The 17,432-nt window shown below is 37.5% G+C and overlaps 1 protein-coding gene across 6 annotated transcripts in view; it reads left to right on the forward strand.

Moving 5' to 3' along the window:
• Positions 1-17,432, forward strand: part of SUGCT (succinyl-CoA:glutarate-CoA transferase) — a 372,291-nt gene that overhangs the window by 197,549 nt on the left and 157,310 nt on the right. The window contains exon 13 of one of the 6 annotated variants that reach the window (XM_042476873.1): positions 9,842-9,898. The exons of the other annotated variants lie outside the window; for them this stretch is intronic. Within the exon in view, the coding sequence (XP_042332807.1) occupies positions 9,842-9,883 (42 nt within the window). The 3' untranslated portion in view covers positions 9,884-9,898. Of the gene's footprint in view, positions 1-9,841; positions 9,899-17,432 lie in introns of those variants that run through there. 6 annotated transcript variants of the gene reach the window in all.

The raw sequence follows: 17,432 nt of genomic DNA on the forward strand, positions 1-17,432 counted from the left end.
TCTCAAAGTTGGCTCATTCCATCTATTGGCCTGATTGACCTTAGGTTTGCTCCCTAAAAGTTTGATGTTTTCATTTTTGAATTTTACTCTTCTCACATTAATTAATACAGATGGTTGAATGTGAAGTCTGCTGATTGGTTCAATCACTGAAATTCAAATTACCGTTAAGCTTATTATTTTTCCATGATTTTATGTGTTTGCCTATGCTATAAATTAAGCCTTTATGATACCTCTTGTAATGTGTAATATCTGGATGTGATTATTCCACAAAAGATCAATAAAAGTACAGTGTGCCCGCATTGTACGCTGCTTTCAGCATATGCTGAAAGCTGCGATGTGCATTGCCACGCTGCCGTGAGCATGCGCCCCATTACTTCTAATGGGGCTCAAGCATACACACAATTTCTTTTATGTAGGGGGGGGGACGGATCGCCTGTGTAAAAGAAGAGACCACTGTATATCACTTAACAATGGGGTTGTCTGCACGGGCCAAAAGACCTGCCCCCCCCAATCTATATCAAATGACACAAGCCAAAAGCCCAGGAGCAGTATTGGGTCCAGTCCTATCAAACCAGATGCAGATCCAGAGGATCCGGCTTGATCCCAGGGTAAATACTTGATACCCTGGTTAATTTACCCTTTGGTTTCTGTAGGGTTTCCTGGAAATTCCATGGCAAACCATGTCTATTTACACACACTATGCTCCTTACTGTGCTTCACCATCACTATTACTCAGAAGTTCTTCATTGCTGTGTCTGATGCACAAATGGGGCACCTGGCTACATGGGTGCAGCCAGATGCCCTGTTTTTGCAACAGACATGACGACAAAGAGCTATTGAATAAGAGCAATGGAGTGGCAAGGTAAGGAGCATGCCAGGTCAGGGTGGGAATGGGAGTGTAAACACCTGTCAGTCTTCATCATGACATGGGGAATGACCCAGATGAGCACCAGGGTCAGGATAGCATGGGATGACCCCTTGCTATCCTGGCCCATCTGCTCAGCCCTAATAATTCATTTCTCTAGCTTTGGGAGAAACTTCCAAAACTGTGAAAATTTGAATTTACATCATCTTTTCCTCCTGTTAGAGAAAGACAGTAAAACAATGAGATATTTCTAGTGTCTTACACAGATGATATCTTGCTATCCTCAGTATAAGACACAAATATTTCAGAATAATGCAGCCAATTTGATCAAATCTCCCACGGATTCATTGGGTTTCCTTCAGTTCTTTTAGAAGGTGAGCAAATATTATAAAGTGCAAACTTTCCCGACAAGAAACCACTTGAGAAACTGGATGAGTTTAAAGGCATCATTATCTCTCCAAATAGCTAAGAGCCATTTTATCCAAAGATAGGGCTAGGAATTTGCAGCAAAAAGGTTCAGAATCAGACCTCAGTCCTAAAATGCAAACCCAGTTAAATTTCTGGAAATTTTAAAAAGGTATTACAAGTGTAACATGTCTTTCAAAAGTAAATATTTTAAACGTATGCAGCTCAGGTCCACGATGATGTGCATTATGTAATTTGTGTGTCTTTCTGAATACTTTTCAAAGTGCTTTTTGAATAGAGCAATGTTTTGTAACTGCACATAATTAGAGTTGAATGTTAGAAGGATTTCCCCCCTCCCCACAAGTTCTGAAGCAATTTCTTGCTGAAATAAGCTGCCAAGAGAAGTTGTGGATTTCCCTTCCTTAGAGATTTGAAAGAAAAGGTTGGACTTGGATCTGTCAGGGATGCATTAGGTATAGAATGTCCTGTCTCATGGCAGGAGAGATGGAGTACATGATCCACTGTTTTCCTTCCAACTCTGTGATCTGTTGTATTTTCAGTAATTGGGCTGCAACATTTTCCTTTTCTCTTCTCACAGAACAATTTAATATTTTCATCCTCTCTTTTTCTTTGAACAATAGAACTATGGTAATTCTCACAGGAGGAAACAGAGTATGTTAGTTACAAATAGTCGCTTAAAAAAAACAATACTGGAAAACCCAGAATCCCTGTGGAGGGGTTTCAGCTGTGTTCCCTTCCTAAGAGTTTGATACATGTCTGGTCATCATCACTTCTGTTATTTTGCAAAGAAAAGAAGAAAAAATGGTCAAATGTTCCTGTGTGACCTCTTTGGCAGCTTGCAGGGCCAGGAACAAACCTACCAGGGTGAAAAGTATCCCTGGTTTTAAAATAATCGTTCTTTTAAAGGATATATAACATTGGTTTCCATTAAGTTCACCTTAGGCTTTCTCTGACAACCCTGCTTTGCCCAAGGAGACATTGAACGTGTGGAGCTATCTGTTGTTTTGTTAGATGAACAAAATACTATCCTGATTTCATCAAGTTGAATATAATCTTTGTTTTACTATATTTGTATATTTTTAAAATAATAATCCTTGGCGCGCGCACACACACACACACACACACACAAACACAAAATTATGAGCTAAATCCAATATATCGAGACACCAGAATAGGTGACTACATTTCTGGACCTGGTGGATAACCAAACTTCGATATAGTTATTATGGAAGATTATTGGATACTTGACAATTTGTAGGTTTGCTTGTTTTTTTTTTTTAAAGGTTAAAAAAAATTAAAGGAGCACATGCTAAAGTCTAGAACTTCCTCTGCTTTGGTTGGTAAAGAACTACATCCAACCAAAGAAGAGGAAGTTCTTGTGATTTAGGAGGTGTAATGTGTTTTCTACACAGATGACAGATGGACAAATATTAAAGGAAAAGAAAACAATGGGGGAAATGGTATTAGCCAAAGATAATAAAAAGAGTCAATGACTTCTCTTCGCTTTTTAAGCTACTGTGGATAATTGCATGAATTCATTAAAACTTCAGGTATTTCATTTAACTTTGTAGTCCATTTTGCTAGCTTGAATTCTGTGGCATGCTTTTTTTTATGTAAGTTAATTGCCATTTATATATTTTTATCCTGTCCTAACTCCCAGCAGTTCAGAGTGACATATCTGCTATTTTCTCTTCTCTGAAGATGCCAGCCACAGATGCTGGTGAAACATCAAGAATAAACACCTCTGGAACATGGCCACATAGCCCAAAAAACCCACAAAAATCTTTCCTCTATTTTATTCCTGCAACAACACTGTTGAGTAAATTTGACTGAAGGAAAGTGGTTGGGTCAAGAGTCCCAAGTTAGCTTAACAGCAGAGGGAGAAATTAAAGGTAGATCATGCTGAACTGAATCTGACACATATTTCTTAACCAAGTGTTATTTATTTTTTTATTTATTTATTTGTCATAGTCTATGTGCATCACACAAATGGTGTACACCATTCTATAATGTTCTAGAATCGTGTATACACATTTTGGCAGTATCCCTGCCTACCTCCAGCATGCCCATTAAAGGGGCTTTCTGGTAAAACTGCTGGTTCTTTTTTGTCCGTTGCTGCAGTAGCATCGCAAGGAACTGTACTCTCGAGCTACTTTGCTTTCACTTATGGCGTTTGGCCTCTTTAGCTGAGGGTTTGCCAGTCTCTTTGGATTCTCCATCATCTGCTGTTAGGAGATAGAAGCCAGGCTCACTCTTGCGGCTATACTTTCACATTGGCATCTTTCAAAAGCTATGTCTCTTGCAGCACCAAAATTCCTTAACTTAGAGGTCTGATCCCTCTTTCCAAACTTTTTAATCTGTAAAATGTACACATACGCTGAGTTAAATATTGAATTACTTACTTAAAACTGTTCTAAGTAATGTTATTTCCTTATTAAATGTTAAAATATGAATATAACTGAATGTACAAATGAAAACACACACACTAAATAAACGGAATATTTTTATTCATTTACTATGTCAAATGGAGGGGGACACGACATCTGCATGTAGATGTAAAAGGGGACCCTGAAGGTAAAAAGTTTGAGTAGCCTAGTTGAATCTAGACTGCTGGCAGATATGCATGTCTAATTTTAGAAAAGTGTGGACTGACCACAACATTTGGATCTGAACACAGTGACAGTTTCAGAAGCTGCAAAAATGAATTTCAGTCTGTATTTAAACCTTGCTTCAAGAAATCCGAAGGTACATGTATCCCCTTTGGCCATCCTTCAGAAATCAGCTAATGCCTTTATGTAATATTTCTTTTTCACAGACTTGGGTAGCATTTTGCAAACATTGTAGCTTCCTCTAAGGAAAGTAAGCCTGCTAAATATCTGACAAATAGATGTGGGTTTTGCAAGTATCCATTATTTATATATTCTAATAATGTTTTTGAGTTCTTGGCAGGCGTGGATAAAATTGCTGTCCTAGTTGCCCTTCTGAAAGGATGAAGTATGTCCGATTTCAGCACACAGACAAAAGTGCAGGTTTACTTTTGGTTTTGGTGCAAGAGAAGAATAGGTTTGAGAGTAGTAGTAATACTAGATGTGTTTAAATTTCACTAGGGAAGAATGCAAAATAGACCCCCCCCCTATTGTGTGTGTGTGTGTGTGTGTGTGTGTGTGTATTTGTCTGCATGCATGCATAATAAATGCATCCACCAAGCAGGTATACTCTCAAATTTCAGAAAGACAAGTGCAAGGTATGTATTTGTCTTCACAATTTGGGATTTTTGGGGTTTTTCTTGTCTCTCTTTGCACATGTATTTTTGGGCAGTTTGCATGCCAATAACTACAGTCACAGAAGTGATTGGAAAACTTTCAGGAAAGAAACAAACGTGAATCCAAAAGGATAGACTCAGGTTTGCACATGTACTAAGCCCCTTGAAAGGTGGTAGGGAGAAGCTAAAATAGGAATCACTGCTAGTTCAGTGAACAGTTTGTACACATACATCTCATAGGAAATACGAATTAACATGGCTATCAGACGGATCGGTGAAGTACCTAAAGAAGTGTCTGTAATGAAAAAAAGTGTCTCAACATATCTAAACATGTTACAAGAGTTGTATGCACTCTTAAATTATTTATGTTTTTTATTTCAGGACATTGTTTTTTTATGCAAAATGCAACATTTTTGCACAAATGGATTTTATATTTGCATAAAACAAATTTTTGCACAGATGATAAGTTTGAAAAATGTGCAAAATCTCTTGTAACCAAAACATGAAAGTTTTCATTCTTGTGAGAATGAAATAAGTGATTTATTTACTTCCCTTGTGAACTGAGACGTAAAATCAAGAAAGTACAATTTGAAGCACTGGATGTGTTCAGTAATAGATCTTGTTATAATACTCCCCTCTCACTCACTCTCTCTCTCTCTCTCTCACACACACAAGATTTAGAGTCAAACAGAGAATAAATTATTACAGCAATCATCAATTAGAGGAGGAAAAAAGTCCCAGACTGAAACAGAGGACACTGAGCTAAAAATCCATTCTCCACAAAGTGAACAAAAATTGGTGTGGCGTGCTGTGAGTTAAAAAATAAGGGAACTGATACTTAAGAAGTAACAACTGTCAGTCCAAACAGATTTAAAGGAACAACAGGAATACACTGAGAGTACTAAGCATTCCATTTTAAGCCAGGATAAGGAAGTCAGGATAGGCCTGATTTGGAAGGAATTTTAGGAAAGGATTGACTAAAATTAAGAATAAAACTAATTTATGAATGGTGATTGTTAGTACGATACATACTGTATATACTCGACTATAAGTCAATCTCAAGGGTAGGTTTTAGGGCCAAGATTGTGGATTTTGATATGACCTGTGGATAGGTCGAGGGTAAAACTTAGGAGCATGTAACAAAGGTTCTAAATGAAAACAAAGGATTAACAAAGGAAAACAATGCCAAAGAACTTACAAAATTCCAGGAGACATAAATTTGTGCTCACTTTAAAGGCTGGATGGATGAGAGAATAGAGGAGGACAGTGCTGCCAGGACAAATTACACTCTTTCTTTTTACCAGGAGATGGTTCCCTTTCGCAAAAATGAGACTTAAAGTACAGTATCTACATTGACCCATGGATAAGTCGACTCAAGTTTTTTGGGTCAAATTTTTGACCTAAATGTCTAGATTTATACATGAGTAAATACAGTAAGCCAAAAAAGCCTCTGAAGACCAGAGCTCTTTAAACATTCCCTCACAGAAGAAAGAACTGACTGCTAGCAAAGACCACAGAACTGAGTAAAAGCAAACTGACATGTCAGTGATCTAGCTCTAAACATGGCGAATAGAGAGCCCTGGTAAAATGTTTCCCCTATAATTAGAAGCTAGAACTGTCAGTCACTATCTTTCTTTTCTCCCTCTCTCTGCACTGGCATATTCCCATAAAGGAAAACACACATACTTTCTGCCTCTCCCTTTGCTCCTAGAATCCCTAAATCGCTCAGGAGAATTCTGGATTGCTTCAAGTGATTCAGACCTTCAGTCTGTTTTAGATAAACCCTGAATCTTCCTGTATTAGAAAAAATTCATTTGGTATTTATCCAAATCTGAAGTATATTTCTAGTATCTAGCATACTTTACTGAATGCAAATTATGTGCTGAAACTGTTTCGGTGTGTAAAACTGCTCTGTTTGAAAACTCATTCCAGAATGTGCAACTGTACCACTATATATAGAATATGTAGAACTGTGCAATTCTGAATTGCACAGAAATCAGATTTGTGACTGAATTGTATGAGTTGAAGCAGTCTTTAGCCTTTAAAATAAAAACAATTCCGATGCATTATTTCCCCCTATTTTGCTTGTATCCCCCCCTTTCCATTAAACTCCTTGATGCTAAAGCCACTATCTCTCAGTCATGTCACTGAGCCAAAGCAGATGTGGAAAATTAAAATGTGAGCCAAGTTACAGGTAAACTGGAATAGCAGACTCATAAACTTTACAAGGATGTTTGGGAGAGTGAGGACAAGATTGAGATGACTGTGGGCAGGCCCTGTTCAGCCTGAGATAAGGCTGAAAAACCAAATGTTTTAAAGCCTCAAGGAAATAGGGCCAAATTTCCCATAAACTTGACCTTGGGGAATCTGATAAGAAGTTGGACGTGATTTTATCCCATCCCTTATTTCCTCCCTTGCTTCTAATAATTACAGGTCATTGAGCATTATTATTCTGCAAAAGTGCTTGGCTCAATGAACTTTATTCACTCTGTCTGAGAGTTACAGTGCTTTGTTGCTTCTGCCTTTTTGGTTTTGCAGCAACACAGATCAGCAAGAGCAAATAGATCCAAGAAATTCCCTATATGATCTAGTGCTGTTGCGATTTAACAGATTATTTTGAGTGTAGAAAGTTCTGATGTTTCCATCTCATGTGGGTTAAAATTCCAGAACCTGAGCATTTTACTTTTCTGGACTTACAGAATCCTCCAGACGGTTTGGCCATTCTATTACTTAACTAGGGGGAAGTAATAAATCCTCCTGTCCCTTCCATCTTCTTTTCTAAAGTTGGTATTATTGAGATCTGGAAGTGAATCATAAGACTGAATATATGCTCGAATCACACAACAAAAGAAACACAGGGCATTGGAGGACAGAAGGTCAGTGCAATGACCCAGATTAGTTTGTTGAGCTAGTATAACATTTTCCGCTAGGACTGCTGTCTGTGGAACAACAAATACAGTGGATATCACTGGCTTCCTTCTGGGTGTAGCCATGTGGGGTCTTCATATTTATTATGCCATTTAGAGAGATGTTGTGCAATAAGAAATTCAGATGCGGCTTGACAATCCTTGTTTTTGGATTTCCCCCCCTTCACCTATACAGTACTTACAAGTTGAATACAATCATGACTGCAATACTGAATAAGTAGTGGGAAGGATGGAATAATCATGAACCACATATCAGAGTCCCTTAAAAATTAATGGGTTGATGATACAGCTGCCCATTCATTCTCTTGTGTAATTGATGAGCAGGTGACAACAAAATTATGGCTAGCAATGGTGCTGGTGGCTCACCCAGCCTAGGGTGATTTTTGACTGCTTTTGCACAGGCATATAGTCCACACTCCTATGCAATAATATGCTCTTTCTAGCTTGAACTAGAGAAAACTGGGATTAATTTTGCTCCAGTGGGTTAAGCCCCATAGTACAGCATGGGTACATTTTGCTCTAGTTTTGGCCACATGCATAATCTAAACAGGTGAGTTCCGAAATGGGCTGGTGCCATTTCTTTCAGCCCATGTGAACAACCCCTTAGATAACATCTGTATATCATTTTATACAGATTTTCTTTTAAGTTTTCACAAAGAGTAAATTATAAATCTTTGGACCTCATTGTTTCACGTACATTGACACTAACATTATGCCCCAAATTTTGGACCCACCTTATCATGTACTCCTTTATAGACTCATCTGATCTCTAATTTCAAAAGCTCTGTATACGTACACTTTTTAAATTACATGCTCATCATCTTTACACAACTTTGAATAAAAATCATATTCTCTAACTTCTATGGCTGCTTTTCTGTTGTCTTGATTGAATCTGTCCTTATGTTGTAAATAATCAAACTAGTTAAGATCTTTGCTTTCCTTAAGAATCATGTCTTTTGATTTGAATTTCCACCTGTCTTGTTCAAGACATAAAAGATCATCATAAAGCAGCCATCTCCATTTTTTAACCCATTCTTTCTTTTACAAGAGCCTTCTTGTCAAGTCCTTCAGACCCTCAAAAGTTTTAAAAACCATCTGTTTTAAATCAGTCAGCTCTTCTGGAACAGCTCTCAACTTAATCTGTGATTATTTTAATTTTAACTCTGTCATTATAATTCTATCCTGTGCCTTTTCCAAATCCTGCTATAAAATGTCAATTCCCATTGAATGATCAGAGGTCTCATGTTCATGTTTATTTGTAATGGTTGTGAGATTCTAGACTGATGCTGTGATCTCTTTTCACTGTTTTTTCCCCAGCAAGCTCTTTAAAATGATTTACTTGTCCGGTAATATCTAATCTTAGCAAATCCAATTTCTTCTCTAAATTCACATTGCTTTCTTGTATATGGAGGCTTGGCAGAGAAAATCTATTCTAGCCACCTCTGGAACTTTTTCTGTTGGCCATATAAATCACTCTTTGTTAGAATCTGGTGTCAGAGACACTATTTTTCTTTCCCTTTCTGAAATATGGCTTCCATGTATATCTTTTAATTGTTTAAATCTCAGAGGTGCCAAATCTATTTCTTATTTTAATCTTAAATTGCCAATTAATTTAATCTCCAATTTTTGAGCAATCTGCTCTCTCTCCCAATACTTGGTTTCACTTTTTCACTTTTAAGTACTTTGTCTATGGAGATTATACTTTGAATGTTTACAATGCAAACTGTACTCACTCAAGCATAATAAATCACCAACTGAGCACAGGGTTTCTCCATCTCTGTTCAGTACAGGTCATCCAAGGTCCTTTGGTAATAATATAAATCAATGGAGAAGCTTCTGCCAGCCAACCTTAATGAATCTTGGTGATTTTTCCACTTTGCAGTGTGGAATGTTGTAATTTCCAGGTCACGTGACTCTCTACCAGATAGTTCCCCAGCACACTTCTGAGTTGGTGCATTATCTTCACGATTGCACATTTGCCCTTGTGGAATCCTTCTGTATCTTTATCTAATTCAAGGTAATACTGTAACAAATCCTGCAAAGTCAGGAGCATTATGCCACTACCAGTTCATGCCGCTTCCAGTTGGGCATTTTGACTAGAGTCCCCTCCTTTTGTAAACTCTGTTGTAGAAGCAAGAAGATATTCTATATTCTGTAATCCAGGAATTTAGAGTTTGCTTGTTTTTATGACTAATGTTGTGATTATTTAACTATATATGTTGTTGGATTGTAACATCTAATGGTCTAGCCTTGTTTCCGAATTTGCGTGCTTTCCCTCTCTTCTGTCTTTCTAACTCCCCTTCCTCCTTTTGTTGTGATCTGCTTTTTCTTACCTAGGCTCTTTCTCTTTCTATTTCCCAGCCCAAACAGATGAGGGTGGATGGTGGGGATCAAAGGAAGTGAAATGATGCAGGAAACACTGCTTCTTCTTGGTACATACACGCATCCATTCACACAGGCTCTTTGGTGTGAGACGATGAGGATGGAATTGGGACAGGACAAATATTGCCCCCCCCCCAAAAAAAAGAAAGAAAGGAAAGAAAGAAAGAAAGAAAGAGGAACAATTTGCTTCAGCCTACTTTCTCAATCCATGCTTCTTGAATCATACATCCCCACTTGTCAGATTACTGTCATTACCTTTTTTAAGTTTTCACGTTGTTTCATGAGAAGGTGAAGAGAGAAAGAGAAATGAAACAAGAAATGAAACAGCTCCAGCAACCAGCAATTGCTCACTGCAATAGTTGCTGCCCTGCATGGCAAATACACCCTCATTTTCCTATACTTCATGTCAATTCCCACTTATGGTGATCATATTATAGGCTCGATTTCATGGCAAAATTTATTCAAAGGAAGTTTGCCTTCCTATAAGAATGAGAGAGTGCAACTTGTCACCGAGTTGATGGAAGATTTGAAACCTGGTCTCCTGGAGTCTTAATCCAGCATCCAAACCACTACCCTTCTAGGGTTCATCAAAACACTGGGGCCTAGATTGCTTGCACCAGATGAACAACTGATAATCTGACCCAAGTTACTTGTGTATTGTATGCTGGAATCTCATTTTATATGTGCTTATCATTTCATCTGTTAAAAAAAATCTTTAACACCAAGAGCATTATTTCCCAAATAGCAAACTCGGCCACCAACTGAATTCACCATCTCAATGAGCACTCTATAGCCCCAGCCGCCCATCTCTTATTATTTTAATAGATTGTTTTAATGGTTATTTGTGTTTAATGGATATTTTAGGGGAGGGATACAGGGTACTGTGTGGATCCGTTTAACTGTAAGCCGCCACGATTGTCTTTTGACAGAGAGGCAGGATAAAAATAAAGTTATTATTGTTGTTATTATTATTATTATTATTTAAACAATCTCAATAAAACCTCATATATTTTGGCATTTGTTACCTTCAACTGTTCTTTGTAATAATTAGTTTAAGAAATAAATATTTCAGCAAATAGCTCTGTTTAGGTTTTGCAGGTTCAGGGCCATGTCTTCCTTGATTATCCATCTGGTATGTGGTATTCTTGTCTTCCTATTGCCTTGTACCTTCCCAAACATTATCATCTTTTTAGTGAGTCATGCCTTCTCATTATATGGTCAAAGTATGATAGCCTTAATTTAGTCATCTTGGCTTCTTGTGAGAGTCCAGGTGTGATTTGTTCTAGGACCCATTTGTTTGTCTTCTTAGCCATCTACAATATCCACAGAACTCTTCTCTAGTTCCACATCTCAAATTAGTTGATTTTATTTCTGTTTTCCTCAATGCCCAGCTCTGACAGCCACACATAGTGATGAGAAATACAATGATATGCACCATCCTAACTTTAGTGTTCAGTTGTATCTTTGCACTTCAGGACCTTGTCTAGTTTTCTCAAACCTGTCCTTCCACAGCCTAGTCTTCTTCTGATTTCTTGACTACAATCTCCATTCTAATCAATGACTGATGCAAGGTATTTGGAATCTTTAACAATTTCAATTTCTTCATCTGCATTGAATGTATGTAACTCACTCATGGTCATTATTTTTATTTTCTTAATGTTCACAATAAGCTTGCCCAAACACTTTGACTTTCCTTAGTAATTGTTCCAAGTCTTTGTTACTTTCTCCTAATAGTATGGTGTCATCTGCATATCTTAGATTGTTGATATCCCTTCCTTTAAGCTTCATGCTACTTTTCCCCCTTGAGTCTAAATGTGCTCTCACAATCATATTTTCTGCATATAAGTTGAACAGATAGTGTTACAGAATTCAGCCTTGCCTGATCCCCTTTCCATTCTGTCTCTCTCTGTATTATGTTCTAATGGTATCCACTTGTTTTTAGTACAGGTTACTCATTAGGACAATAAAATGTAGGGGGAATACCCAATTTTTAACAGTAAACCATAGTTTACAGTAAACAGTAAACCATAGTATTTTGTGTTCTATGAAGTCAAAGCTTTGCTTTAGACTATAAAACATGTGCTGATTTTCTTCTGGAATTCTGTGGTGTGTTCTCCATTATCCATTATCCAATGTATGTTTGCACTATGATCCTTAGTGCCTCTTTCCTGAACCCAGCTTGCACTTCTGGAATTTCTCGCTCCATATGTGATAGGAATCTTTTCTGTAAAATTTTGAACATGACTTTGTTTGCATGGAGAATTAATGCAGTGGTTTTGTAGTTAATGCAATCTATTGTGTCTCCTTTTGTTGGGATAGGAATGTATATTGATAGTTTCTAATCTGTGGGCCATTGTTTTTCCATGTTTGTTAGTAGATTTTAGTTAGAACTGAAGTAAAGGATGTTTGTCTAGACTGCAGCAGTTCTATTGGTGTGTCATCAGTTACTGGTGATTTATCTCCCCCCCCCCCCAATTGCTCTGAGTGCAGCTTCACTTTTAAAAATTTTGGGTTCGTGTTCATATGATTCTTCTTCCCATGTGTCACCCATTCTTTTTGTCCCTTTTATATAACTCTTCTGTGTATTGTTTCCATCATCTTTTTATTTCCTCTTGGTCATGTAGTATGTTCTTCTTCTTATCATAGTGCATCCCCACTTTTGGTTAAATTTCCTTTTGGTTTTGCAGACCTTGTGGAAGAAATCTCTTTTCACTCTCTGCTTCTATTTCTCTACAGTGATTATTATAGTAATTCTCTTTATCCTTGCACACTAGTCATTAAATCATTACATTCATGATTCTGGCTCTGTTTCTGCTTCTCTTTCTTTTTGCTTCTCATCTGTCCTTTACTGCCTGAAGCATTTTTGTCTGTCATCCATTGATTCTTCTCTTTCTTTTTGGCTAGAAATAGTATCTTCTGCTTTCCTCCTTGTCTATGTTCCTAGCTTCTGTCTATAACTCTTCTGGTTCCCAGTCAGTTAGGCTTATATATTTTTCACATTGTTTTAAAATTCTGCTGGTTTTGTTTTTTGTATGATGGTTGGTTTAGTATACTTCTTTAGCTTTCTTCTTTTTTTGATATTACTTGTTCATGGTGTGTGCCATAGTCTGCACCTAGTATCTTTTTTTGCTGTGAGAACAGAGCTTTCACATCATCTCCTCCCAATTATGCTGCACATCTGGTTTTTGTATGGGCCATCTGGTGATGTCCATGTGTACAGTCTCCTCTCAGGTTGTATGAAGGAGGTATTTGTGATTAATAGATTGTTAGCCTTGCAAAAATCTATCAGTCACTCTCCTGCTTCATTTCTTGATCCTAGTCCAATTTTTTCCTACAATCTCCCCAGAGAGTGATTGTTGTTTTTGGGGGAAAGGTTTCTGTTTACCAGTACTGCTGTCAGATTCCAATGATTGAAACCCATTTATAGCTGACTTTAATAGCCACAGAAGCAAAACAAAGTATAGGTTGAGTCTCCCTTATCCAGAAATCTAAAATATTCCAAAAACTATTTTTTCCAGTGGGTGGCTGAGTCTTTTACTTTCTGATGGGTCAATTTGTTTCATGCACAAAATATTAAAATATTGTATAAAATTACCTTTGGGATAGGTTAGATAAGATTACAGCCTTATGTATATGAAACATAAATTAATTTTGTGTTTAGATTTGGCTCCTATCTCCCAAGATATCTCATTTTGTATGTATGTGCAAATACAGGCATTCCAAAATAAAAAATTTTAAAAATCCAAAATCCCAAACACAAGTATTTAGGATAAGGGAGACTCAACCTGTAAAACACAGAAAATTGTTGAGAAGATAGAGTTTCAGGAAAGAACAGGGAAAGAGACTGAGTGTTAAAGGGGGAAATGACATGTTAACTGCTGTCTCCCATTGTGTTGAGCTTAAATTTCAGTAGCAGATTACAGCCTTTCCAAGTCTTGCTAAATCAGCATGTAGGTAGCAGTGTTGGCTACTGGGCTGCTAAGTAAGTGTTGCTGCTATTACTGAAAGATCAGCCAAGCTTCCACACTTTGGCAATGGAGAAATTATTCATGTAGCAAAAGGAAGGAGAGAAAGAAATCTGTGGACTATCTAGACATTTGTTTCATTCTAGATAATAAGAAATTGATCAAAATAATAAAAATGCCAAGGAATACATGAGTTAGTACTTCATAAAAGGGGTCTTGAGTGGTAGGACTGTGTAGTGATCTATGGCCTGTTACAGACTGCCAAAATAAAGCTGCTTTGGGTCTTTTTGGGGGTATGCTATTTAAATGATGCATGGGTCCTAAGAGTCCGGAGGTTGCGCCAAAGCCACACTCCATTCCTAAGCACTAGAGTGCAACTTTGGTGCAGCTTCCGGATTCTTAGGATGCATGCATCATTTAAATACCTCCAAAGAGACCCAAAGCAGCTTTATTTTGGCAGTCTGTAACAGGCCATTATATTTCCTGGCAGATAAGCAGAGGCTCATTCATTTACACTCAGATCATTGGTCCATCTAGCCCAGCACTCTTTACACAGCCTGAGAACAACTTTATGAGGTTTCTTTCCAACCTTGGAGATGACAGAGATTAAACCTGGCACCTTTTGTATGTCAGACCACTGAGCTGCAGCCCATCCTTTTCTTTGTCTAAGACAATAATTTTGCACTCAGCAGCTGGAGATAAGATCTAATCATTTGTGATCAGTGAATCAATGAACTTGATTTTCAGTGACCCATTTTCATGTTATAATTGCTGCTGTCAAAAGTCAAGCCATGATATTTTATGTAGACAAAGTTTTTGTGCATCTGCTTCTCTCTCTGGGACATGTGTGTCTCCTCTCCAAATTGTTTGATTGCTCATAATGTAAATGGAGGCTTCCATTTTAAAACTTGCCTTTACACACAGATGTGACTATACTAGTAAGGCTTCTTTTACTTCGCTTTTTCTTTTTGCTGGCATGGTTAAATGGCTTGTTGCCATGGTTAGGATTCCACACAGTGGTCACATTGGGGTGACTATATCTCTTCTTGTTATTGCTTGGGCATGCAGACCCTTTGTAGTTTCCCTTTTGGTGTGCCTAGCCAGGAAGTTTTTAATTAACCACAACTTCCCATTTCATCCAGATTGGAAAACTATGCTTACTAGATTCAGAACAAGGCATAGAACAGTGCTGAGCTGTGATTTAAAGTCCTGGCTTGTTCCATAGCTGGTAGCTATAGTTTCCCAATTTGGATGAAAAGGGAAAATGTGGTTAATTAGAGACTTCCTGGCTTTGAGGAGGACTCTGCAAAGAGAGAAGTAGAAAAGCTGTATATATGCCTGTAAACCTCTCATTGTATTAAGCTGAAGTACGATTGCCCACTTTGCAACAGTTTGTGTTTGAAGCAGCAATTATGTTGTTAGCCATTAATCTGAATGGAGCCTGCAGTCAAAAAATTAGAAGAAATCAGAGGGTAACTGCTGACTGCTAAGAACACAAATAACTGCCATAGAGCAGATCAGGCCTGAACTCTGCTTAGCCAAGATTATTAAAAAGAGACTGTTGTATGTTGAGCATATCATGAGAAGACATGACTCACTAGAAAAGACAATAATACTTGGTAAGGTAGAAGGCAATAGGAAAAGAGGAAGGCTGCATCCAAATGGATAGACTCATTCAAGGAAGCCATGGCCCTGAGTCTGCAAGATCTGAGCAAGACTGTGGATGACATGGAGGTCTCTCATTCATGGGGTCAGCGTCAATGAGATGGCATCCTTACCTATTAGGCACTTTAGGCACAATGTCTTAAAGCATACAAAAATGTTAGAGCCTGCAAGAAGAGAATTAACAAGAATGTTTGCAGGAACTGGGAAGGAAAACAAAATTTTAAAAGAAAGATATTTTCTGTTTTCAGTAACAAAAATTAGAATTTTAAAAAACTGAAATAGAAAAATAGCAATGGGTTTAGAAAAACAATTCTTGAAAACATAAATTATTATGAATCACATTTGTTATATAAAAATCACATTCAAAACATAAAATGGCTTGTTATGCACCTGTACAGACAAGCCAAAATAAAGCTGCTTCGGGTCACTTTGGTGGTATATTGATTAAATGACACAGGCATTTTACGAGGCCAAAAGCTGTACCAAAGATGTACTCCAGTCCTTAGGACTGGAGCATGGCTTTAGTGTGGCTTCCAGCCTCTTTGGATACATGCATCATTTAAACAGCATACCTCTAAAATGACCCAAAGCATCTTTATTTTGGCTTGTCTGTACAGGCCCTATGTTTACTTTGCAGCATTTTTATTTGCTCCTTTTATCTGATCTCTTTCCCACTCCCCCTTTCATCCAGTCACTTTGATCTGATCTTCCTACTGGTGCAGTCACCCACACTTGATCTGCATAGGCAGCAGGGGCAGGCAAGCCACGATCTTCAGGCGTGCATTTTGCTGCTTGCTAGTGGGAGCATGCTGCTACAGCTTCTGCCATTTGAAGTAAAAAGGAGTCACCATGGCAGCTGAAGGAGGAGTAATGTGTGCCGGGTGCCCAGGCCTTTCTGTCACGGCCTTTGCCACTACCCTGAGACCCACGTCTTGGCTTGGCTGCAGTCAGTGACAGGTTAAAAAATAGTTAAGTATTTATTAATTTTAGTTAGCAGATGTGATTGACTTTTGATTGATGTCCAGCTGCAGTGATCCCTTTAATTATAACCACAGAACACAACCAATGCTGAATAACATAATGCACCAATTGAGGTTCATAGGACAGTTTTTGGAATGATGATTTCTGTCCATAGTTGAGGGGAGGCAAGGAGTCAAATACAAGAGTACCTAATGCCTACAAAAACCTTAATGTGGCCCTAATAACAACAGTCAATCAATCAATGTTTATTAATTAGCCCATGGGCTATCTCAAAATACCACAAAGCTAAACAGAACTCTATATAAAATCTCTATATAAAACATTAAAAAAAGAACATAAAATAAAATGTATAAGAGTAAGAATACAATACAAGTACAGCAAAACTTATATAACACTCTGTATAAAAACTCTATATAAAAGGTTAAATAAAAAGAATATAAAAATGAATGAGTAAAAATATAAATACAATAGTCAATAATACATTAAGTTGTTATAGTAATGGTAAATTTATTGTAGGGGTAAATTCTTCATCATCTCTGCTAATTACACCAATCAGTCCTACATAAGTAGATCTCAGATGTAATGTTTCGCTTAAATACTGAGCTGTAATGAAAGAAATTTTTGAATCTTGACCATTCATAAAGTATGTTGTTCTAATATGTGTATCCCAGTGCATTGTTTGTTTAATACAGAGTCCAAGATACAAATCTCTTGCCTGCTGATACAATTTGCACTTAAATAGTATGTGTGCTATATCCTCAATTTCATGGTCTCCACAGATACAGGTTCACTCATTATAAAGGATGCCATTAAATCTCCCATATCTTACCATAGTATCAAGCTGATCGAATCTAGCTCGGGTAAATGCCTCCCTAATAACAACAAATAATTCAATGCTGCTAGAATTAATAGTTCTTCAATCTACAGTTGAACAGATGAAGGTGGAGAGCAGACATATT

This window comes from Sceloporus undulatus, chromosome 6 (genome assembly GCF_019175285.1).
Source record: "Sceloporus undulatus isolate JIND9_A2432 ecotype Alabama chromosome 6, SceUnd_v1.1, whole genome shotgun sequence".
Taxonomy (NCBI): domain Eukaryota; kingdom Metazoa; phylum Chordata; class Lepidosauria; order Squamata; family Phrynosomatidae; genus Sceloporus; species Sceloporus undulatus.